We start from the raw sequence: 26,703 nt of genomic DNA, 5'->3' as shown, positions 1-26,703 counted from the left end.
GTTTGCTTTGGATCCGTCTGTGAACACCTCTCTACGCGTACGTACTCAGTTGTGTGTAGATACGTTTTAGCTCAGTGTCAGTCTGATAGACGTCGTAGAGGAAATGAGAAACTCATTTGTGCACACAGTTTATATATATATATATATATATATATATATGTATGTGCAAAACACTGCATGAACTAACACTGTTGTGATTTTATCAACATATCTAAGGGATGTCAAAGATAACACAACATTTGTATCAGTAAAATTTGACATGAACACTGACAGTTGTTGAACAATCTCATCTGAATGAGCTGTTTTTTAAAATGTTTTTAATACAGGTGTAATTTTCTATTCATTTGTGTGCACATGAGTGATTCACAGGTACAAATCAGACATCTATGCACACTAATTATTAAATGGAGAGAAATTTTGTGTGCACACATTATTATTATTATTATTATTAGTAGTAGTAGTAGCAGTAGTAGTTTTCTAGTGGTTTTTATGGCTTTTCAGAAAATTTACTTTTAATGTAAAATGTGTCAATGGGCTTTTTCTGAAACAGAGACTCATGACTGTTCACAACATTCACAACAACTGTTGAGTAAAGTTGGAAAGTACATATTATATCACATGTATGTTCCAGTTACTTTACCATTCCTCGACCAACAACATCCATCCACACACATGCAGCGTCTCCAGCTCGGTGGAAGCAGCTGCAACAGTTTTCATTAACGTTTTCAGGACCACAGCCTTTAACTGAATTAAAAGTGGAAACTGAGGCCAATCATCAGAATTTCATTTAACTTGACTTACAGCAGGGACTCGACTTGATTGTCACCACAGTAACTTGAGACTTGAAGGCCAAGACTTGCTTGTGATTTGCACATGTGTGACTCACTCCCACCTCTGGCTGTTAGTAATGTTAACTAGGTTTGGCTGGTAACACCTGCAAATCTGACAGAACTCTGGTTGCTGTCATTTTGTCAAATGTGTATCATTAATTTAGTGTTTCTGTACTGTCAGTGTGTCTGTATGTGATCAGTCCTTCTCTGTCCTCCACTGAAGCTGTGATGGAGGACGGTGGCACTGGCTGTATGTGCTGATAATTACAGGGCATTTGTCCTCAGCCTATAACTGTTGTAGCTGGAAGTGAAGTAGACACAGCCGACCAGCAACAAGTGCAGCCAAACAGACCCACAGTGACCCACGAGCAGAAACTGTGGTTGTTCACACTCTTCCTCCAGTTCGACTGAAGACAGAGTCGAACACTTGCTCTGTGCTTGTTCACTTGGAAAACCTTTAATTAAAGGTTGGCTCCACATTTGTTCCCTCCTCCCTCTGGTGATATCGCTCTGTGCAGATGGTTCAAGTTTTGTTTGTCCAGGTTTGGTGATATCTGTTAGTACAGTGGAGGTGAACAGAATCTCATCTTCAGTGCTCATATTGAAGTATTTATAAAATTCAACAGTGACAGTTCCCATTAATCTGGATCAGTGTGCAAGGTCTTGGTGGATCTGACCCCCTGATAAACACTGAACACCCCAGAACCCTCAAAATCAAATTCAGTGGGAGTCTGATAAACGAAGCTTTAATTCCCACGGCTATTGTGTGTCTGTATAACATGGCACAACAGGCTGTGAGCTTGTTTCATTACAGACTGGGCTGTGGCTGTTACATTATCCAATCAGGTCTTAAACACTGACTCAGACAGAAGCCTAATTTAATCCAGTGGCTCGTTTCTAGTGCTGAGCTCTGGGGGTTTCAGGGCTGAAGGTTCCAGGACTCTGGTTGGGCTTTAAATTAGTTTTCAGTGCCATTTCCTACTTTTTTCTACTTTTTCATCGCTTATGGATTTTAATGATAGGGTGTTGTTGTACTGCTACTTGACGTGTGAGTGCATCCACATTAAGACATTCATAAACACACTGTTCACTAAAACAGCATTTTCCTCCTCTCAAAACTAAGCATTTCTGAAACAGCCTCCAGAGGTTTTTCAAAATGATGACATAAGCTGCTCAGTGAGGCAGTGGAGCTCACAAAACCACCTTTAATCATTTCTACCTGTCTCTGTGATCCATCTCTTTAAATGTTGATATACCTGAACACACGGCACAGCTGTTGCCATTAACCTGGATTTATGTTGATTTTGTCAGACAACACCACAACATCTGAAAATACAGATGTTTACTAGCCAGCTGTCTGTCTCAGTCCTCACCAGATGTTGGTTGTGATGCAGTTTTGAAGAGGAGATGAACTGTTCTTCTGTTGTTCAGGTGTTTTACTGGGGAAGGAGGCCTCGACTAAAACCACCTGGAGAATCTGTCAGAGTGGACCGATCCTCTGAGAGGCTCATAGAAGCTTTGGTGATCCTTTCCACGTCCCTGTGGCCACATGTGGGTCCACATGTAGCCATGTGGACTGTACACAGTGAAGAGCACGAGTTAGCATGTCTACTCATGGGACCTACTCTGCAGCATGGAACCCGGCTGTCATACGGTATTAAACTACTTCTACAGTAGGAAGTAGATCCAATAAAATGTTGACTACAGGTCTGAGGAATATTTCTCAGATATATTTTTTTTCAATTCTGAGAGGACTACAAACCAAACTCCATTCACCTCCAATGCACCGGGTGGAGGCTGAAATCTCAGACAAATATTTCCAAACCTGCTTTTTTGCTACATTTCCACCTGCTGTCCACACACCACTCTGGTGTTTTCGAGCCCCAAAACAGAGAATTTCAGAAACACTGCTGGACTCATTTTAGTTTTTAACTCCAGGGTTGTGTTGTAGTCTGGATCTTTGGAAACGACCCACAGTCGCTCTCTGATTGGGTCTCATCAGCCTCGACTACCTATGGTGAAAGCAACATGGATAACGAATTACAAGCGTTACTGACTTTGATGTCTTTGTTCGCAGCTGCAGTTAAATTCTGCATTTTAACTCTACAACTGTTCATCATTTATGTATGTGAATGGTCATGTGATATGTGTTTTCAGGTGTGTTTGGATGGACACAGATAGTTTTAGATACGGAGCTTTTTCATTCGTTTTCATTTTAAAATGGAAAACGTAGTAGTGTGGACGCAGCCCAACACGAGGTTGTTGGGGTTTTATGGTTAAGAACTCAGTACTTGGAAACAAACCATTGTGTTTGTGAACATTTGTAACTTGCCAAATACATAAGTTAGTAACACAATTTCATTATGTTCACAGAAACCATAATCCTGTCATAGTTCAGTTTACTTTAAAACTTATTTGCTGTTGCAGATTAGTTGTATATAAGCACAACTTCCAGGAGACAGGGCTGGCCTTTACAGGTGAATTCATGGCTCTGCAATGCAACAGCATCATTTAGGTACTTATGTTCGTAAAGACATAAAAAGGGACCATAACTGTTCATAAAAAGGTCTGTAGTGAAATAGTCTGGAGCTGCCTCATTCAGGGAAGAGCTGAGTAGCTGCCTCCATTTCAAACCAGTCACTAATTTGTTGTGTTTAGCCTGAGGACGGAGCAGGTGCTGCTCATGTCAGACATATCTCCAACCAAAACTTGTGCACAGACTCAGAACAGTAGAAGTTCAAGTCTGAACCTGACCCACCTTACTGATACCACGACCCAATGTCTCATTTGCCGAGTGCATTGCTGAAAAGATCTTTTTGACTTTTCTCTTATTTCTTTTCTTGGAGGTTTGTTGAGAGAAAAACTTTCTTCTTCTCTTCTCGTGTTGGCTTTAACCTTCTTACACCAGCAGCTCTTAACTGAACAGAAAGGAAACGCTGTGGCCGCTGTGGTTTCTCCCCACATGAAACCTGACCAGGGAAAGCTAACAGGGAGGGTATTCTTAGACAGATCCCAACAGGGATAACAAGGTCATTTGAAGTCATGAAGATCCCCCCCACCCCTCCTTCCTTTTTAGCAGATAGCAGCATGTCAGTGTCGGAGAGCTGATGATACCGCTGTGTTTGTTTTTAGGCTTTAGCTTCCTTCAGGTTCTGTAACTCTCAGTATCTCCACTGTTATTCTTTCATCTCCCGCCTTTTAACACCCCAACATTTCATATGATTAGACAATTCCAACATGCACCAGTGTGTGTGTGTGTGTGTGTGTGTGTGTGTGTGTGCGTGTGTGTGCCTTTGCAGGTATGTTTGTGTGAAAGAGAGTTGGATCTCTATGTTGGTTTGTCCACCTCCAGCATGACAGTACGATACAGTTTGGTACAGTCATACTTGAACCTGAGCTAAATAATAGTCAATCCAAGAAATGCCAGCTCTGTTGAGGAAAACCTCTGCTGAATCTCTGTGTATATGTGTTTGTCACTTGTGTATGAGTGGGTCAGTTTCTCTGTTTTAGTTTGTGTGTTTGTTTGCCAGCAGGAGAGCAAATAGTTCCAGCACTGCTGACTGAAAGTTGGCCATAAAGCTCCTTCCACAGGACATTTGTTCTGAGGAGCTGGAGCCTGGAAACTCATGCTATCAACTGCACGAAGATGTTCCCATTGAATGACAACCTTTCAAAACTTTTAAAACTATTAGTTGAGTTAAGGTTTGTTTAGATCAGTGCATCAGTTTTCAGTAAACTGATTTTACTGCAGTGAAGGTTCACAGATCTACACTGACTAGTCTGTTGAGTTGAATCAAGATTTTGATAAGGTGTTATTATACACTACTTGTTTGTGTTCACGTTGTAACTACCTCGATAATACTGCATTGGTCGGAACCATTGGTTGTGCATGTTTCCAGTAATGATGGCTACATTCAGTGGCAGCATTTAACTTTTTTTTTTTTATTGTATTAAAATTTTTGTTTTATGAATCTGTGCATGGCAGCTACGTAAAGATCATTTTAATGCAAATAAACTATTGTTAAGTGTGAAGTTTAGTTTTAAGTTGGTTGGTTGGATACACTTGGTTATGGATGAAGTGGTTAAAGATACGCTTTTCTGGTCTCCTTCAGCTTCACTGAATGAAAGTCACTCTTCTTCCGGACAGCAAATGTTAGCCAAGTGGCAGCCTCCAGGTACCAAGAGCTGCAGTTCCTCTAATGACCACTAGAGTCTGGCTCCAACAGTGAGTCAGTCCCCATAGACTCCCATGTTTAAATGTCCAACTTTACAGTAGAAATAAACATGTTTAGAGCCTAGTATAAAAACTGTTTTGGTCTCTAGAGCTAATTTCCTCCTTCAGGACAACTGTACGGGCTGAATTTGTATATAACTCACCTGTTCATATTTTATTAAGGCTTAAAGTTCTGCATAATTGCGGGCATGGCCCATTGGAGTGACAACTGAGTGAGCGTATGATTGCCACAAACCATCACGAGGTCTCAGCTCCAAACACACCCCACCTCTTTGCTTATTTTTGGATTAGCCTCGAGTGAGGTAGAGTCATGCGCTGCCAAGATGGCAAAGGCGGAGCAGCTTCAAAACTGCTTTTCAGAAACCTATGGGCAACGTCACGGCGGCTTCGTTCATCTTTATTTACAGTTGATGATGTTAGCACTGGGCATAAACGGCAAACTGCAGAGTCAAAATGAATTGAATATTTTTCTGCAGCAGACTCTGAACAATCAACAATAAAAATGGTGGAAAGTTACATGGGGAATCTATAGATTTTTTTTCTGCCATAATTGCATTAACAACATATTAACCAGGTCCAGTGTTGTAATGTATTTTATGCAAAACTGGACGTTCGTGATGAAGATGTTTTTACTATTCTTAATGTGAACCCTGAAAGCAAATTTTTCATCCAATAAATTTGTCTGTGAGAGCAATTTTGTTGTCTGTGGTTGGGTATTGAAGTGCAAACATTTGATGACCCACAAACAAGCTGCTGCACATCAGCACTAGTTTTAAAACCAGTCTCAGTGATCCTGGGAGCTGTGTTGTTGGGGGCATTAACCTCTGATTCCAGTAGAGGCCAGACAGACTGAGTGATTCTTGATATATCATGATACTCACAAGCCCCCGGCTGAGTGCGACTGGAAGTCGCTAAGGAGAAGGCTCTGACTGCTGTCTGTGCACCTAACAGCAGTTCAGAGTATCCAGATGTCCAGTAACTCCAGAGAAAGAAAACTTCCACCCACATGAATATTAACGAATGATGTTTCATCATGATAAAAAAAATACAAAACAGGTTTTCTGGGAATGTGTGTCACACAGGAGGCATGCAGAAGAGTAATGAGTTGAACGTCACCCATGTTTCAGGAACATTCAGATCTCAAATACACATATTACATAAACAGAGGAAAATAGACTTGAAGTGCTGCTGAAATGTTTTCACACCCTGAGAAGACGCAGCTGAAAAACTGAGTTCTTTCACTAATTAATCCTGACCTAGGAAAGGTTGTCTGACCTATAGCACTGAATTAAATGCTCTTGACAATACTTGACATTAATCTGTTTAACTCCTTCCACATTGGATTAACAGAGGGATTTGTCCCTGAGGACTTCCCATAGAAGCTCACAGACACCAGATCAATCAATTAAAGTCAGTGCTTTGTGTTAACTCAGTGATGTAACCTGACAGCAAGAGAAAAATATGATGAAATGCAGTTGTGATCGGTGTTGCTTCTCAGATCCAGGATTTGCAGACACTGTGGAGCACCAGCAGACTATGTGAAGGAATTAGGGTCCTAGTTTGCCCTCTCCATTACAGCCCCCACCACTGCCTCTAGTGTCTGCAAAGGGAACCCCAGAGAAGAACTGGCTTGTGGGAAAAGTCACACCTTCTGTGTCGCCAATGCTGCCATGCAAATGTGGAGCAATTCCAGTGCAGAAAAAACGGGGGGGAACATCACTTTCATCCATTTTATTGAGCCACAACCATCATCCTTAACCCAAGATAAACAAACAGAGCTACCATCTTCATTTGCTTAGGGAGCAATTTAACCCCTGCCTCCACCCCCCCGTGGAGGCTGTAGAATAGCAGGGGTGACCAGAGAACGCGACCCTTCCTCCCTAAGCAGCCCAGAATGCCACAAGCCGACACAGAAGCTGCCCCCATCAAAAAGCACTTACAACCTCCAGCCACTTGTATTTGCTCTGAAGCACTGTGTAAGATGAGGGCTGACATCCATGTGGTGCAGGCTGGGAGGAAAGTGGAAGATGGTGGGACACTCGTATAACTTCAGTTATCTGAAGGTTCTCTCCGAACTTTTGTCAAAAATATAATTTGCCAGTTCATCAGGTAGATACCTAGACATCAGCTGTTTTTAGTATATTTGGAATTAATGTATATTATATTCTTTCTGCAAATATTTGTAGATGAAAAAATGACCCACTGAATTGGAGTATTTTGAACATTTTTTGAATGTTGGGGGAAAAAATCTGAATTATTGAAGTATAAACATACTTTAAATTTCAAAAGAGAGAATTCAAACCACACAAATTCATACATATGGTTTTGAAAGTAAAATATGGGCAAGTTTCAAAATGAGGTATGTTTCCTTTCTCTTTTTCTTTTCTCCTTCTTATTTTTTCTGTTCTTATTAGTGAGTTGGTCTTAGTGTGTGTGAGTCTTCTATACGTCTGGTTTTCTGCCATTGACTGTGCTGTATGACTTCTTATCATATACACTTATAGTGTGTGTAAAATGTAAAGATGTATGTGTGTAGCCATTGTTGGTCATTTGCAAATCAAGCATTTGATCATAACAAAGTAATAAATAAATATCTGTATATGTTCTCAGCTGTGTTCAGAGGTTTCCTCATGCAGCACAGTGTTATCTTGCTGGCATGTGAATAATGTGGGTGTTGATAACAACACAACCCCTGAGTTTCAGTCCAGTACTTTTTTTGATACATTATATTTACTCATTTAGCAGAAACTTTTATTCACACTTCAGACCTACAGAGCCCAACATCACTTTTAAAACTCCTCTTAAAAGACATTTTTTTCTCTTAGCCTTTGTAATGTTTGATACATGTTTTATTTATATTTTTTTAGCCCCAATTATTGTTTTCACATATTCTATTGCCTCTTTTCACTTACTCTGTTTTAGCATAATGTTAATAGATGAGATGTTTTTATTAATGCTGTTCTACTCTTTTTATTATGCTCAGGTTCTCCGGCCTTTTCTTTTGTGTGGTTTTACTTTTCTGTAACTTTGTTAAGAAAAGTGCGATATAAATAAAGCTATTATTATTATTCTTATTATTATCACCTGTAAGTAAATACCTCAGTATGGAAAATATAAAAGTACACCAAAGTCATTTCATTTGAATTGTTCATGGGCTTTTGAGGTTTTAATAACCTGCAGCAGCATACAAATTACACACAATGTTTTTTTAGGCAAATAATATTAAAATAAAAAAACAAATCTCATGAGACCATCGTGCAGAGAGGTTAGACGTACAAGCTTTTGGCCCTTGTCCTGGCCTCAGCATTTCTAAAATCCTGAATCAGATAAGATTATTTATTGTCCCCACAGGGAAATTAATATTGGAGTCTATGTTTCTACCCCCGACAAAACCATCACCAACAATTCAGACAATTTGGGGGACACTTCAACAGAACACATTCAGAACAACCAGGAGAAGAGGGAAAGAGGTAAAGAGACACATTTCAGCTTGCACTCGCCACAGTCAGCCCCAGTGTTTTGAAGTGGCAGTTGTCAGGATTCATGCAGAGACATTGTTCAAAGAGGTTAGCCTTATATGGTTCTTATAGGTTCATGTCCACCTCTACATCATCCGGCACAGTGCTGGGTTGGTCACATACACTCAGGCTTGGACTTCCCAGATGATGTTTCACTGTGTGTGAAGCAACACAAACCACCAACGCATCCCCCTGCATTGTTTTAACTCAGGGCAAACGTCTGTCTGAATGTGGCCAAACACTTGGATGTTCAGATGTACTGAGTGCAGAGGCAGTAAGGTGGATGGATTCTCTATCAAAAATGACAGGCGGCCCATTAAATCCAAGCCCCCATTCAGCAGTGTGAACAAAGCCGGCAGCCGAAGCAGGCTGGATAATTGAAACGCAAACAACTGATCAAAGTGAAGCTCCAGCTCGACAGTTTCATTGTGTATGTACGGGCCTTATGCGAGACCTGTTGACTTTTCCAATTGGAGCTGTAAACTTTTGTTTGTCTGTGCATTTCCAAGACTGATTGTCAGTCTGATCTGAACAATTACCAGCTAAATGTGTTTGCCAGCTCAGGCAGAGCCCCCCTCCCTCTTTGCTGCCCTAAAAAGATCAAAAGGGAAGACCCCCTCCCTCCTCCCTCTTGAAACACCCCCACCACAACCCCAAAATGTCCCCTCCACTCCCCATATCCCTCCTCCCAACCTCTTCATTTCCTTTTTGCCATGACAGTTCAGCTGGAAAACCAACCATAAATGATGTTTTTGGACGGCCCAGTGTTAGGGACATGGCCTTTTTAGAGCACACGGCTTTCAACGAGGGGACATGTCTTTAAGAAAGAAAAACGATCTGCATATTTCAATTATGTGCGGTTGTGCTCAGACGATCAAAGAGCTGCAGGGATGCCACTCGTAACTGAAGGCTTCAGGGCCCTCGTGATGTGAATGAGCACAAATTGATGCTACTGATGCTAAACGGTTAAGCGCCTCATAAAATGTCATAAGGTCAATCAACTTTTGGTAGTCATTTGACCATGACACAACCTTGACAGTTTTTAGTGGCTAAACAGGCCTCAGGCTGCGCTGGGCCAGTTTCCACTTTCATTCTGTTGCACAATGTCTGCAGGTATGCAGCGATGCATGTGTGTGTGACAGTAACAGCGTTTGGATCAAACAAAACCTGGTGTCATTGTCTGATGACAGTGATTCACTGGATTATCACACGCCGTGGCCTAAAACATCAGACTGGACTTCAGTGACAGAAACCCACACTTCTCAGAAACTGAATGTGAATAGAAAAGTTTTGTTAATTTAAAGGTCCAGCTACTCACTTTTTCTGGACCTCTTGACCATAACTCATGGTCCTCTTCAGAGGATGAAGTTTACTAAGGTGATTAGCAATACTGTCAATTATTTATTGCCACTGAGCAAGACCATATGAGATGTTTTTATTTTTTTCTGTTCTACTCTTTATTCTGCTCAGGCTTTTTCTTTTCTGTTGTTTTACTTTTTTTTTTTAACTTTGTTGAGAAAAGATGATGTTTTTGTTTGTTGCACTCAGTGATAGAACAGTCCTTTAATCTGGGTGCTGAGGGTTGCTTCTGATAGCTAAATGAATAATGCTTTCTATGAAGAAGATATATCTGATTCTGTTCCTAAACACACACCTCAGATTGAACAAATCATCAGTATATTAGCTCTGGTATAGAAATGGTGTGTTGTTGTAGAGCCACCACTGTGTGTAAAATGGAGGGGACTGGCTTATAACCTTACTTTAGATTGTGTTGTGCACTGATGAGGGTGGTAATTTTTAAAAAAGTGCATAATTGTTTATGTTTATTCAGCAATCACCATTTCTCATAAGTCCTAGACCATGATGAGTTAAACAATCCAGTTTCACAGAATGAAGTGAGTGCATGGCTAACTTGAGCGTATAATTATTATAACTAATCTAGTTATGGATGTAAAACCAGCAGGACAGATAGGACTGTACTGTGTAGGAATTTTTAGGCTACATCCACACTACAACTTTTGCTATGTTTACTCTTGCTCTAGCCCGTTTTAGTTTAATTTCAGAACAAACAGACACCTTTGTAAATGATAACAGGGGCACCCACAGTTGCCTCCTGATTGGGTCTAATCGGTCATGACTACCAGTGGTGAATATAACATGCAGTAACAAATGACAAGCATTTCCGACCTTGTTGTCTTGACTAGCAGCAAAATTCTGCATTTTCACCCTACGACTGTGTTTTCTGCAACTAGCCAACTGGTATATCCAAGTGGTATGTGAATGGGATATGCATTTTCAGGAATGTATTATGGACAGAGTTCATTTCTGAAATGCTCGTCTGGACGAAGAATGTTTGTGTTTTAAAAAACTGTTTTAAAAGTGTGGATGTAGCCTTAGACAGGAGAGATTACAACTAGGTAGTTGGAAAGACAATTAGAAAAGAGCCCTGATGAACATTATGGATCTGGAAGAAACCAAGGTATGAAGACATGTGTTGGTTATGTGTACAGCCACTGTTTGTTTGTTTTTTTTCTGCTTTTTTTTGGTTGTTGTTTTTGTTTTGTTTTGTTGCAAAATTGAAATTGTGAAGATCATCAGGATTTTATCTTTCTAATATCAATGCATACAAATACTTATTTACCTTAGAACCTTAGAACAAATGGATAGAAAACCTCACAAACATTCTATGAGAGATACTCTAAACCATCATTTTCTTATTCAGCAAATAACATGAAAAGACCCAAACCAACAGTATTTTCTGACTCCCCCACTCTCTGTGACTCTCAGCTATAAACCCATGGTTCCTACTCTAGATGTAAACCTCACAAATATATAGTTTCATTAAAAAAAAAAAAAACACCCAGGGAATCCCTAAAACAGCTGCTGACTGTAGTTTTTACTAAACAAACAGGAGGAAACTGTGCATTTACTGGGCACTATTTTCATCAGAGGATTAATAACCACCTTTGGTGGTCTGGTTGTTGTTTGAGACAGCAGTGCAGGACTTAGTCGAAATAAACTACATTGAGTGAACACGGTGAAAAATTATTTAAATTTTTTCTCTCTTTGAATGACAAAAATCACGAAGTGTAATTTATATAGCTGAAATCTTTCCAATATTTCTTTGACAGGGTAAATTTGATGTCATATCTTGAAGGATACTTTACTACTACTACAGTGTTCATGATGCTGCCTTTTCTATTGTGTATCACCCAGAACTGAGGACTTACCATGCACTTTCTGTGCCCCCTGTACCTGATCTCCTTCCATTTATTGACAAGATGTAGAACTTAGTAATATCACCAAGGTGTCCTTAGTGTTTGCCTTCACTTGTAAGTCATTATGGATAAAAACGTATGCCAGATAAATGAATGTACAATGTAAATCTAAGACCATAAGCTTTTTTCTGAAGGAAATGTAACTTTTAGATTACGCTGCATTCAAAATGTAGCAGCAGTGAACCAGTGGGAACTGCAGCACAAGCAGCAGCATGTTCTTTTGGTGTGACTGCTACACCAAATGAAATAATTTTTTTGTTTACCAACAGAATGAGCGATAAAACAATGGTTTGTTTTTGTATAATATACCTTTATTAATCCTGATAATAAGGGCATATTATACAGTCTGATATTTAAGTCCAGGCTGAAGGAGCTTGTCCGTTGGTTGATTGGGTTTTTTACACAGAGTAAAAAAAATTAATAATAATAATGCTGTGAGTTTAGATATATTTTCATCATTGTAATAATTTAGGAATATTATTCAATATATTACAGTTATTTTTGAGCAGCCTATAATTCATCGTTACACCATACGTCATCGCGCCCAGTGACGTGTCGCCGCCGTCATCAGCTGTCAGCAGGAATAGCTTCCTGTTTCCTCTGCGCCGCTGCTCTCTGAAACATGGTGCCCAGTTTATGTGGTGTAACTCCCGTTTTCACCGAGGAGCACCTGCGGGACAGTAACACACACCGACACCCGGCCACGGAGCGTGTGGTGCCGGCAGCGGCCTCACCATGCTCCTACTGCAGCTGCCAGAGGATGTCCTCTATCACATCCTGTCCTATCTGGACTACAGGTCTCTCAGTCGTCTCTCTCAAGTGTGCAGAAGCTTGTGTCGCTTCGTGAACCGGGACGCTGTGTGGAGGAGGATCGCCAGAGAGTTTCTGAACACGGGGATCGGTCGGGACGGGACGGACATGTAAGACGGCGGTGCTGAGAGAGCGGCTGTGTGCGTTAGCTCAGCGTTAGCCGCTCAGCGTTAGCCTGTCAGCGGCCACTCACAGGCTCTGCCCCCGCCGGCTGCACCTGCAGCTCGGTCCTGAATGTGTTGTACTGGCGGGAGAACCAGGCTCCCAGGAGCAGGGCTGGATTCACTCCCCAAGGGCCCCGGGTTAAGGATTTGTTGTCGGGCCCCTGTTGGCCCCCACTGTTCCATTATCTCCTCACCCAGAAACCAACCAGCTCTCTACAGCGGAAATTATTATTCTATTAATTGATTAGACAATTGAAAGAAAATTAATTAGCAATTATTTTAACTGACAGACAGATGTGGGCTTCAGGAAACAATGAAGAACAATGACCAACCAAATTCAAGTGATTATTACAGAAATGAACTGTCAGCTGTGTTGATAATGAAAGCAGTAGCTGGTTGTCCCTGTGATAGACCTCACCTGAGGTTTTCTGTCTGTTCATTTCTGACACAGAAAACATTCAAGTCATTTGATAAAACACCAGTTTACAAAAATCAAAGAACCACAATATAAACTAAAACGGTTCAGGTTGTAAAACTACATGTTGACACTTCCTACAAGACGGCAGTCACAAGGTGGAGGAACCATCATTGTTGGTAATGTACATCTAACAGATGTGTATACACCCAAAATATACAGAGTAAACTAGGGGCTTTTGGGGCCCCGAGGATTGTGGGGCCCCTGGGCGGTCACCCCAGGTTATTCAAAGTTATTAGGAAGAGAAAATGGGGGTGAACAGTGAAATGATTACCCATAAATCCTGATGACTCTTGTAAACAGACACATTTCATCTGACCTCCAAATAAAGTCAGGCTTTCAAGCTTTTTTGAAGACGTGTCCAATGTCCTCAAACAGATTTTCTGTCTCTACAACAAAGATACTCTTTGTTGCATAGTGAATATAAATTTGATACTGTTTCATCAGGTGTGTCTGTATCTCATGATCCAAACAACTTGACAACAGAAAATGATAATTACAGCTGCTAGTTTGTCCCATAGCCACCGTTGTGTGGGTCAAAGGGCACAGAGAGGTCAAGGCTTGTATAAAAAAAACCACCTTTTCTCTGTAGTGGAAAGAGTCATGCAGATTTATTTTGGCTTGCTTGTTCAGGTTTTTGAGGTTTCTGCCTCCATCCCCCCACATTAGAGGTGAATCTCATTTTGTTTGCAGAAATTAAACTGGATATGAGTCATTCGCATAAGGAAGATTCCAATGGTTCAGGTTTATTGTCATTTATAGGCATATATATATATATATATATATATAGTGTATAATGTAAGTATGGTATTTTAAGTGTATTTATGGTACCCTGATAGCTGATAAGCTGATAAGCTAATTAATCCTGTGAGCTATTCCATTCATGTTTTTCTTTTTTCCCATCCTTTCTTTTATTTTCTTTCCTCTTCTGAGGAAATCTGATGAGTAAAATATTTGGATGAATGTGTGTGTGTGTGGTTGTTTGTTTGTGTGTGTGTGTGTGTGTGTGTGTGTGTGTGTGTGTGTGTGTGTGTGTGTGTGTGTGTGTGTGTTGTTAGGAGTCAACAAATACTGAGAAAGAATTGAACAGTCCCACTATATCCTCTACTATTGAACACAATGGATGGTTTCAAACAGTCACATAAGCCTTTTCATGATAATTTGCCTTTAAAGTCAGCAGTGGTGAAAGCACAGTACTGTTCAGTAATGTCCTCTGTATCTGTTGCAGATATCCTCACATCCCACTGAAGGAGCGAGTGAAGATCGCTCAGAACTGGAGTGATGGGGTCTGCAAAAGGTCAATTCCTCTCAAATGGAAAACAAAGTGAGAGTCATTTGACTACACACTGGAACACTTTGACCTTTTTTACTCCTTCGGGGCCATTCCCCATGCTTCCAGTCTGTGTGCTCAGCTAGGCTGACCACTAACATCCTGGCACTAGCTCCGCACTGACATCAGATTGATATCCACCTTCTTGTTGTAATTGTCTCTTATGTCTTGTCGTCAGATTGTTGCCATGGTTGCAGCTGGACGGGGATGTACTGTTTCTGTCTCAGGCTGCTGATATTGGGGCGTACCATTTGCGCCAAGACTCTGGGAGGCTCCAGCGTCACCCGTTTGAAATCTACTCAGGCCACAGCGGTGACGTGTGTCACTTTGTCCTGACGGACTCTCACCTGATCAGCGGTGGAAGGTAACTCATGTTCTCCCTGTTCTCCTGACTTTATCTGGTGTAGACAACATGCATTAGTCCTCATGTGATAATCATTTGTTTCTTCATATTAAGGAATGTTTTTGGTCAGTGATGCACAGCAACTTTAGAGGTTTAAAGAGTTTACATTTGCTGTTTTAAACACATATACACAAGCCCTTGTTTACATGGCACATGACAAGTAACTGGAAACCTGGGTTATTAGTGACTCAGATCTTTCACTCAAGTAGAAGTTGCAATACCACAGTGAAGAAATACTCTATTACAAGTAAAAGTTTATTTTAGTCAAAGTACTCATTATGCAGCCTGTCGTAATGACAGAATTATGTGTTGTGTTGTATAACTGGATTGGATTTATTGATGCATTCATGTGTTCATCACTCTAATGTTGCAGTGGGACTGATTTTAATGCTTTCATCTTATAAACTCCCCCCATGGAGATCAATAACATCTGATCTTAACCTATCATAATAAATCATAATTTATTTGTTGATGATTATTGAACTTCTGTCACGTGAAAACAGTTGCCAATGAAGGCCATGAAATGTGGTCAAAAGTTCTGGAACAGGCTAGAAAGGACCTTGAGTTAAGCTTATTTTGGCCGATGTTTACTGCACAGTAACAGACCAGTTTCGGATGAGAGACCTGATGACCAACAACATCATGTGACCCAAAACCATGAAGTGACGCAGACACAGCTGTGGAGGGAGAAGGGAGGGGAGGCTGCTGAAGGACAGTTTCACTGACAAATCTGACGCCATGGCAACACGACACGAGGTGTCTATCCCAGCAGAAATTTGGCAGCTGACAGGTGTTTCCAGATGTGCTGTCTAAGAAGCACAGCGGTCAGCAGCAGACGAAAGACAAAGCACACTGACGTCTGGTAAAATAGGAAGATGTCCAGCAGCACCGTCACAGCTGTCAGACACCATCAGTCCGGAGAAAGCTGCTCAGAACTGGTCTTTATGGGAGACTTTCAGCCAATGAAAATATTCCTCTGACATCATGGAGTCAGTCTGGGACCAAATGAAGAAACAGTGACACTGAGACAGACTCAATCTACAGAAGAACTCAGACAGACACTGGAACAACCGACTGTACCTGCCAAGTATCTGAAAACATGTGCTCAGGTGTAGGAGAAGTGGCGAAGGGGGGGTCACAGCAAATAGTTTTGCCTTTTTCTTATTGTTGCAATTTGTATGACGTTAACTGATAATAAAATCCATTCAGGCATTATTCATGAAAGCATCCTTACTGTTACTTCCTAAAACGTTGGCACAGCTCTGTACATGTCATATTAAGATCAGACTGGTGTCCCCTCTGTCTGTCAGTGATGGAAAGATCCTGGTCCACAGCAGGACCAGGGACGTGTCCACGCAGTTATCAGGTCATAACCAGGAGGTCAACTGCCTGGACTCTAAAGACGGACTCATCATCAGCGGATCCAGAGACCGAACAACCCGGGTCAGAACACCTCTACCATTCAGATTTAGTCACCTGCTCATCACGAGCTTCACTGATGTTTCAGCAGTATGTGTCATGTATGTGTCTTCTGTGCATTTAGATTGTACTTTTATTTCACCAGATTTGGACTTTGACTTCCAGCTGCCCCAGAGACACGATCCCCATGTACGACAGAGTGTGGTCTGTTGCTATCAGTCCCACGCTGAGGTAAGTGTTGGTTCAGGATCACTCACAGGAAATTGGTTAACAGTTGGCGACAAATGTGGCTGTGGTTGGTCACACAGTGTTTCCCCTCAGTAAGACTGTGGAGGTGGTCAGATGGTGGTCAGGTAGAGGATCTTTTTATCAGTCACTGATGTTAATGACACAGACTCCTGACGGCAGCTCATGGTCTAGCAAGTCACCGTCTACAACTTGATACAGACCAGATTAGGTTCATTAAACATGGGTCCAGATGTTTTCAGGTGTGATAGTATGGACGGAGATTATTTCTGATACAGCGCTAAAATGGTCGGAGATCGTTTCCTTTTGAAAATGCTGTTTTAAAATGAAATTTTAATCGTGTTGACGTAGCCTCAAGTTAGGTGGAGGGGAAGATAAAGGGAAGCACAAAATGATGGAGAAATAAACACACGTCTCTTGCTGAACGCTGATTGGTCGAGCTGTCTGTAGACACTCAGGTGTCTTCTGTTCTAACACTGTGTCATGCTGCTCTGACCAGTGCTGCAGGACCAGTGTGCGATGTGATCTATCAGACACTGAGTCTAACAGATCTCATCTCGTGAACAATGATGATGATGGTGTATATACTTCTCTGCTTGATTCAGCAGCTCTTCTCTTTGTCTCTCAGGGTTGTTATAGTTCATAATAAAATCCTCTGATGTTTGCAGGCGTGTCTTCATTTGTGACCTCACTGCTCATTCTGGCTGCTAGGATATTTAAAAGATGGCAAATTAAATTTCATTTAATTTACTTTTATATTTTCACAATTATGATTCACCCAAATGTTGTAGTTAATGTACTGAAACCTACAGTGGCCCTGAGAGCTCAACACACAGAAACTTAAGGAAACACACATTGAAATAGACAAAACACAAGGAAATGCAGGAAACATCTCCATCAATATGTGTTTCACATACTCACAACACAACCAGAACGTGCTGCAAGTAGCACAGACGACAACACAAGTGTTTCCAGGGGACACTAAGAAGTGATGAACCCGGCTGGGATGCAGTTGATGTTGTTCAAGGCTTTTAACTTGAAAAGTCACAAAGCACTGAACAACATGTGGCGACAACAACTCCCATAATCCCACATTATTTCACGCCGTCACCCAACGTTGTCTTTCGTTATTGTTCTGAATGACAGTGAGTGGACCTGAGTGTCACCAGTGTTGCTCTGGGAATGACTTGGCGTGAATGCTGGTTAACATATCGTCTTTATATGGGCTGCGTTTCAGTCACTATGAAATACTTGTTCCGTTGTCATGACAACAGGAACAGAAAGAGGAGAACAGCTTCATTGTGAATTCAGCTGCATTAAAATACTGTGTATGTGAGGACAGAATGGAGGAGAGAAGCAAACAGATGAAGATGACGTCATGAATATGCTAATTAGCACAGTATGTTATTTAGCAACATTTAGCAGCTATTTACAACTACGTCCTTATTTCACACACTGACCATACATGTACTGGGTTTTCACTTATATTAGTTTTATACATTTTTTATTTATTGTTTACTCCAGTTTGTAACAGAGCATTCCTGGACCACCTGGTAGAAGGTGAAACCATATAATAAGACTTTATACTATTTAAAGTTGAGTTCACATTAATAGACAATAGTGGAGATCAGAATACCCATGAAGGGACTGACTGAAACGGGCTGAGAGAGCGGAACCAGGTTCTTTGTAGTGGTGGTTGAGATGTGCCTTTGATTTCTCAGCCATGTTTACACTCAGACACTTAATAAGACACTTACACGCCCTCGCTCACAGCATTGATGACATGCAGGCAGACAGATGCAGAGCACTGTAACACTATCCTGACTTCAACACCTGCCCGTCCTGCAGAGGGGCAGGTGATCGTCCATCTGGCTGCAGAGTGGAAACATCACAGGTCCGAGGGGGTTTCCCATCTCACTCAATAACCGCCCACTCTGAACGCAGCTTCAAGATTTATTAAAAACTTTAAGTACAGTAGTTATTGTTAGCTCCTTTGGTTTCTGGATAGGAGGACACTGCTTCTGTTCCTTTATTTTTTAGTGCAGTTTGTGAGTTTACCATCTACTGACATCTTTCCATGGTGAAACAGGTTGCTCTTTTCATTACCTGCTTTATACTGCTACAGTACTTTTGCACCAAATACTGAATAACACAGACAACTGTGTTTAATATTAGAATGGCTGACTGCAGATGCTTGTTTTTGCAGTAAGTATCCACTTTTCTGACATTTCTCGCACTTTAAAGCATATTGAAAACAATACTTATTACAAAACTTATTATCTGTGCTGTTTAGTTAAGGTTAGGGAAAGTTCATGGTTATCGTAATAGGTTGAAGTATGGACAGGGTTGGTACTTTCTCTTTCTCTTTGTGAATTTCCCCACTGTGGGACTAATAGAGGCTATCTTATCTTATACTCCACTTCCTGCAGTTGTTCAGTAAGGACAGGATTACTGTTACTGTAGGCTCCTTTCAAATGGGTACATATTAACATACAAGGTTCTAAAAAACTTTTACTAGCATTCATTCCTAAAACCATTTTATTAAATGAACTCTAACACTTTTTGAAAGCCCAGGCTTAGTCCAGTCATAACTTGGTCCTTAAACCCTGTAAATAAGTGAGGAGCAGATAAATAAACTCTTTTTTTGTCTAAAACTGTGGCTGTTGCCCACCAGGAAATAAGGAATCCAGTATATCAGTATACATGCGTGACCTTGTGTGTCTGGTCCGGGCCTCGGAGCGTCTCTCAGATCTAAGAGGAACAGGCAGATTATCCACATCATTAATTCTCCAATTTGCTGGCTGAAATAGCAGACTGTGCCTCAGCCCGCTGCCCCCTCATAATGGAAACCTGCTCGCTACCTCTCACTGACCAGCGGCCTGGTTAATTAAAACTCCTCTGGAAACCAGGTGTCAACTCACTGATATACCTATTAAACCCACGTCTGCTCTGCACACCCAGTAACCCAGCCCTCCAGCTGGTTCCTGAGGGTTTTTCACCTCGGTTGTTTAAGCAGAAGCCGAAAGTCACAGAGGATATGAGAGAACAAACCAGACTGGAGAAGACAGTAGAGACAGTGCTGTACAGCAGTGACTGACAGCCCTGCAGCGCATAGGTAGGTCTGAACTAAAGCAGTGGGTGTAGACCGTTGTTCTGTGGTATATAATGATGCAGTTAGAGTCATGACATGATCAGTATAGATCTGATCAATACTCATGTGACATTTACTGTGTGTGGTCTGTAAATGTTGTTGTTGTGTTTCATATAGTATCAGTTTCCACACTGAGCCACGGCAGGCTGAACGTGAAGTGTAAGGTCCTCATCCCTGGCACGCGTGTGTGTGAGCCACAGTACAACACACACACACAGCTAGTTCAAGTTCAGGTTACATGCAAACACAGTTACTGTACACAGTAATGAAACATTAAAACAACAGTGATGAGAACAACATGAACATCTTTGTATTTTTTTCAAGCTAGTAAACAGTGTGTGTTCAGCATCCTGTCTGTGTGTAAGTCTGCAGCATACACACCTTCACCTGCTGGTCTCAGCCTGTGTCTACACACCTCTGTTTAATGCCTAGTAACTTCTCATGGAAACACCACAGACCCATGGTTAATGGCTTTATAAGCATGATTTATTTATGTATCTGTATAAGAATATATATAACACTGAATACATTTTAAAATTTTCAATTCATGCTTATATTGTTTTGTTTTACAGTGAACCTAAAATATGAATTTCATTTCCTGGTTCCCACACTTGAAGTCGTAATGTTTTACTTACAGACATCAGTGAGTTAACAGTGAGTAAAGAGTGTACATCCACAAAAGGAGGAGAAGGGAGGTTCAGTTTGGTAAGGAAAGAGGAGAAGTTGATGTGTGTTTAAAACATATCCAAAACATCTCCAAATAACAATATAAAGCCTGAACTGTCATTTGTCCCATGATCTAAACATTCAGCGTCTCACCAATTTTGCAAATGTGACGCACGCGGTTACCAAAAAACTAGACAGGGAAAAGACCTGTTGATAGTCACACTGACATCATACCAGCAACATTACATAAAATTGGCACCTTTCACTATATATAGGCTGAAACGCAGACATGAAAAAATATAATATTTTTTAACCATTTTAGCAGCTTCATGTGGAGACAGTAGCGTTTTAGTGACATTTCCTGTCAAAAATAACAAAGAAATTATTTATAATGAAGAGAAATCCAACATTGCATTCCATTGAGCAGACTCTATGTGGAGAGATAGAGCCGGCCGAAGCAGCAATGCAGCAGACTCACAGTCAGTGTGAAGCAAGCAGCAGCAGTTCAGTGACACAGACGTCATGCACACACAACACAGGCAGTGTGTGGTCAATATTAGTTGAACCCAGGTCTCTGGCTGCGCTGGTCTCAGGTCAGGAGACTGATACTCTTCCCAGATGTTTGACTCAAGATGTCATAATTCACTCTCTAACAGCTTGTGGCATTTGCTTGTGCCATGTGTCACTGTGACAGATGTTGTGAGATGTTCAAAGGTTTGCTCAGAGTGAATGAGCTGCGTCCTCAGAACAGGAGAAAGCGAGGGAGGGACTATGACGGTGGATCCTGCGTTTACCATGACGCAGCTTGACAGTGTCTTTCATTACACAGGCTTTCTCTTTTAAATTTGTCGCCTCCACGCCCAAGCTGAGAACCCTGATTACATCACTACGACTTCACAAGGGTTCTTTTTTTCAAATATAAGCTCTGCCAGAGCCGAAGGAGCGTTGATGTGCATTTGCTCTTCAGAAAAGCAACATCACATCAGTCCCCACATGGACTGCTTCTTCCGTCAGTTCAGTGCATCCAGTTTATGCTGCAGGAAACTGATGCTCATCAAATGCCATTAAATATATACAGTATATCATCATCCAACTGGAGGGAAATCAGTTTGTGTTTTAACACTACTTGATCCACCACACCCATACTGTTCACACACATCTCATCCCACCTCTGTTTCCATCCCTTTGTTTCTGTTCTTCCTCTGGACATCATCTCAAGGTCTGTTAGTGAGCACTATTGTGGCTGCGGTGAAATGCCAAGGCTAGTGCAAGACGGCCGCCCCCGTCCACGCTCCCTGCCGCCTTGGAAAAGAGATCGATCCCATCAGTGGCCATGGACCTTGGCTGTTTTTTTTTTTTTCTCCCTATTCAGATTGCTTTCCTCACTCATATTCCTTTTTCCACACCATATTGTGTGCTCACACTGTGGGCCCTGTGATGGAGCTCATACTGGACAGGGTCAGTGAAATATGACGAGGCACTACAGGAGGTAGCAGGGGTAAAATATCCCCACCGTACATGGTTTTCGTTTGGTTTCCTTGACCATGCAGTGATTTCTTTTTTTTCAGATTCTTGGCTATTTTTGCATTAAGATACTTTGTTTCAGTTTCTGTTACCAGTCACTACTATTCCTCAATTAAATAAACCAAAATTAGTCTGGAAATCGTTTACCATAATGGAAATAACTGCAGTGTACCACATCTTGATTGGCTACATCCACACTACTATATTTTTGTTTTAGAACGCATAACTTTTGCCACGTTTCCATGAGCCCCTGAAACAGGGACTTTTGGAAACGCCGCTGGCCCCGATTTAGTTTGAAAACTGTAGGGTTGTGTTGGAGTAGAAATGGAAACAATGACGTAGACACCCGCAGTCACTCCCTTAATGCGTCTTATCAACCACGACTACCAGTGATGAAAGCAAGACATATAACAAATTACAAGTGTTACCGACCTTGTTGACTTTGTTAGCAGTTAAATTCTGTATTTTAATGCTACATCTCTCTTTGCTGTTCATCGTTCATAGTATTTTCTGCATATAACCAACTGCACAGACAATGCGACAATCTGCTTCTTGTTCACATGCTCAGTGTGCATGAATGGTCATGTGATATGTGTTTTCAGGTGTGGTAGTATGGACAGAGATTATTTCTGATATGGAGCTAAAACTGACGTTTGGACGTAGCCTAAGCCTAAATCATCAGATAAAGATCATACAACTATTCACATTAATGTCCTTCATGTTTACCTGTTGCCCTGGTACATTCAGTATAATGTACATTTCCACAGCACTAATTCATCAGTACAACAGAGTTGCATCATGCTCACTGCTCTGATAGAAACACTTTCTCTTTCCTATACAAATACTGTTTTTATTCATTAATTACTTCCAATCACTTCCACGCTGACATTTTTAGATCAGTGAATGACCTGCTGACGCGTCTGGACACATTCTCAGTGATCTTTTTGGAATCATGGTGTGTTTCAGCTCTTTCGACATCTAACACCTTCCTTCAGGCAACGCAAGCTGAGCCAACCGCTTGTGTTCAGAAGGCTAGCTAGCTACTTGCCCCATGATTCTCCTCCTGTATACCAGAGTTATCTCAATGCTCTCCCTGTGGATGGCTCCTCTCCTCCTTTCTGATTGGATGCCCAGTGTAGTATAGGCTCTGGCCAAGGATCACGCTGCCGAAGGCCCTACATCCAGCTTCATTCTCCAGCCACATTGCCCATATTCTCCCTTCATACTGGGTGAGCTTCTTCTTGAAGGCATCGTCTGAGCAATCTTTCCAGGGGACTATAAGCATGAAGTACTTGCCTTGACGATTCAGACATAAGTCCCTTGCAGAGGCCAAGAGTCCTGCAGATGTCCTCGGTGACTTTCTGCAATATCCTTTAAGACTTGATCATGTTGTCAGTGCTATCACCCCTTACCTACAGCACTCAGGAAGTCCTAAGGGCTTCCATGTTTGGAGCACAGGAAGCTTGCCTCTTGTGTAGAGATTTGACAGGTTGGGAAGCATGTCATACATCATACACTAACGTGTCCAGACAGCTTACACCAGTTTCCTTCCCTTTGGCCATCTCCACTCTCAAATCACACCAATTCACTTTGGCGTGCCCTCGACTCTGCTTGTTGAATGGCTTCCACTGCATGCTGTTTTCTCCCGGCCCTCATCGTGATCCCAGCTTTGGCTACCTTCAGGTCAGCTGACTGCAAACCTCACTAATCCACAGGATTCCTTTTCCAATGATCTGAGTGGCAGTTGCAGCTCATTGTTATGTCCAAAGCCTGCGATGCTGCTCAGACTCGAAGGCATCTACTGAGGTGAGAATTTTGTTTCCTCTCCAAGGCCTCATGGCAGAATGCTATGATCAGTCTAACCCTCGCCTTGCCAAAGCCCTTCACCGGCTTTTCTGTGGTAAGTATGACATGACTCTTGTTGTACTGATGGAATTAGTGCCATGAGAGCCATTACAGTCACCACTGCCCAAGTCTACCTGGCCTTTATGTGTTCGTGGTTGCTACTATTTGAGACTCGACCATGATTTGGATCAGCTTTCAGAATTTGCAGCATGTTATATTAGTGATGAGTCTCCTGGTTGTTTTTACTTCTCGTGCTCTCTCTCTCTTGCTGTGTTCCTTGTGTGTGCGGGTCTAAGCAATAGGAAGTGGGGCAGGTGGTTAGCTAATAATTGACTGAGGTGTTTCCTGCAGACACTGCTCTCATTCAAACAAGACCCAACAGGCTAAGGTGTGGGCTGGGGAACTGCAGATGTGCAGCGGCAGGCCACGGCTGATAAGTTTTCTTGGACGAGCTCACCACTTGGCTGGTCGCTCATAGTTATCTTCTGCGGACGTCTGGGTTTGGATTAGATCTGTCATGAACTTTTTCCTCCAGATTGCCAGTCTGCACATATGGTGCAGCAAGCTGCTGCTGAGTATAACAGTGGCGGAGATTCATTTTTCACTGCACTGAGATATGCTGCAGACGTTTTCATCTTAATGAAGCGGAAACAAGTATTTGCATGTTTAAGTAGCTTTAATGGTCCTTCAACATCCCTCATCAGCAAAGTAGCCAAGTCCTCCAGTTTTGAGACATAACCTGGATTCTCTTGTGTGCAGGACATGGTGTTTACATGGAACATATGGAAACCTGATTATTCATATCCTTGTGTCTGTGATCATGACAGTATCCAGGTTTCTGCTCATCTACGTGCAGGTTCATTTCTCTACTGTTTTCTAAAGCACCGGGTAAAAGGGGGAGTGTGTTTTTTTTCCATAACAGTGCATTATATCAACTTAGTAACACTAACAGTTGAGGATGGATCACTCATGGACTTGATCATCATCATATTGTTCATCATTCAGTACACAGAGAGATTAAATACATATCTTGTTCTGCCTTTAATGAGCATCACTGTAATAAAATAACTGTGACTCAACCATCAGTTATCATCTGATTCACAAAACACAGTTTACAGTAAAGTGCTGATTTAACAGTCTTTGAAAACATGTTCCATTACAAGAAAAATCCTGCATTCAGACCTGCTCTGAGGTCAATGTATCACCAGAAAAAAGTAAAAAATGGCAAGTGAATGAATGTGGTGTTTGATGATTGATTGCTAATGCATTAGGATTTTGATACCGGTCATCAGGGAGGTGATTTAAACAAAAAAACATATATACATGTGGGGAATTCAGTCTATAAAGATGCTACATTTTACAAACTGCTCATATGTTTTGTCAAATCCTGGCCTGTAATTGACTTCTGTAACTACAGCTGTCAGATAAGTGTTGTGGAGTAAATATATAACAGTATAAAACTGAAACAGTGAACGTGTTTCAGTATTTCTGAAAGTGAGTGGTAGTTGTGTAAAACACAGAAATATCTTTTGAAACAAACGGTTGGATTTATGGTCAACACAAAGAGCTACAGTGTAAGTAGCTCTTTGTACTATACTTTCCTAGTTGATTGTTAAAGCACCACTGCAATACTAAACCATCCACTCATGACTGGACACCAGGAAATCGTCTTTACATCGTCCCTTTGCAAGTTGGTGCAGCAGAAGGGTCGTGCTAGGAAACACTTTGTCAGAAAGAACAGCTTTGTCTTCTGTTACTAAGGAAAAAAGACAACAGTGTTAGAGGAGGAGACGGTGTGTGAGACCAGTGAATGTCCCAAAGCAGACTGAAGGGGGATACACTGTGCTTATTTGCCTGAAAACTGGAAACACATGGGAAGTAAACAGCCCATATCCAATCACAGCTCCTGCGGTCTTCATGTGTCGACGCCGTAGCCTCCACAAATCGTTATATTTTGTACCAGGCGCACAACGGCTACACCGTAACCTGCAAGCCTGCTCAAGTAGCCACTGTGTGCTAAGTGAATAGCCCTTAACACAGACTGGCCCAAGGACACTTTGGCACGTGGACAGAAGGAGCTGGGAATCAAACAACCAACCCTGCAGTCAGTGGACAGCCCACACTACCACCTCCATACTACCACCTCATTGAGCCTAGCTGCGTTTTGTTCATCTTGTTAAATAGCATCTGTCCTGTTAGTGTGTTTTTTTTCATGTCTCAGGGGAAGTTTTCAGCTCAACACAAGGATCAGGGATCGACTGAGCTCGGAAAAATCAGTGACTTTCACAAAGCCGGAATTCTGCTGTTGATTTGACTTTGACGGCTGCTCGTGCCAAGTAGCACTGAGCCAGTAATGTTTGCCCGGCACCAATTTCCTGCCAGACTAGGTGGGTATCCTGACGTGGAGCTGGGGTGGGGCTTGGCGTCGGGGGTATGCTACACTGACCAGTAGTGTAGAGAAGGGGGGGGCTGGGCAGAAGCCAGTGAAGGGAGAAGCTACCCTGAAGAGAGGTGAGAACAGGGAGGGGTGAGAATTGTTTTGTCTAGAATTCCTCAAGCACAACTACAAAGATGTTGCAGGGGCCAAAAGCGCTTTTGAAAGTTTCCAAAAGAAGAACATGATTGTTGGATAAACCATCCCCAATTCGCCGCTTTCTCACCACCGCCGGGGGAGGACGACCTTTGACCTCCAGTATGAAAGTACAGGGTGACGCCACAGCAGCCACCCAGCCAGCCAGAGCCAGTCCTCTCTGACTGCGCTCCCACCACCACCGCCACCACCACCCAACCTCACACACTCCAATTTCACC

At 41.9% G+C, this 26,703-nt stretch overlaps 1 protein-coding gene across 2 annotated transcripts in view; it reads left to right on the top strand.

Moving 5' to 3' along the window:
* The first annotated feature begins 12,421 nt into the window (after nt 1–12,421).
* Nucleotides 12,422–26,703, top strand: part of fbxw4 (F-box and WD repeat domain containing 4) — a 51,400-nt gene continuing 37,118 nt past the window's right edge. Inside the window, exons 1-5 of one of the 2 annotated variants that reach the window (XM_071481657.1) lie at nt 12,422–12,780; nt 14,538–14,633; nt 14,818–15,003; nt 16,353–16,485; nt 16,607–16,692. In XM_071481657.1, coding sequence (XP_071337758.1) covers nt 12,596–12,780; nt 14,538–14,633; nt 14,818–15,003; nt 16,353–16,485; nt 16,607–16,692 — 686 coding nt within the window. In that variant the 5' untranslated portion in view covers nt 12,422–12,595. The remainder of the gene's footprint in view (nt 12,781–14,537; nt 14,634–14,817; nt 15,004–16,352; nt 16,486–16,606; nt 16,693–26,703) is intronic. The other variant, XM_071481658.1, reaches the window with a different exon arrangement.

The sequence above is a fragment of the Trachinotus anak genome, unplaced genomic scaffold (assembly GCF_046630095.1).
Source record: "Trachinotus anak isolate AG129_WGS33_773 ecotype Australia unplaced genomic scaffold, CSIRO_AGI_Tana_v1 ptg000007l, whole genome shotgun sequence".
Lineage (NCBI taxonomy): Eukaryota > Metazoa > Chordata > Actinopteri > Carangiformes > Carangidae > Trachinotus > Trachinotus anak.
The sequence above is the reverse complement of the archived record's forward strand: the minus strand, read 5'-3'. Positions and strand labels throughout refer to the sequence as shown.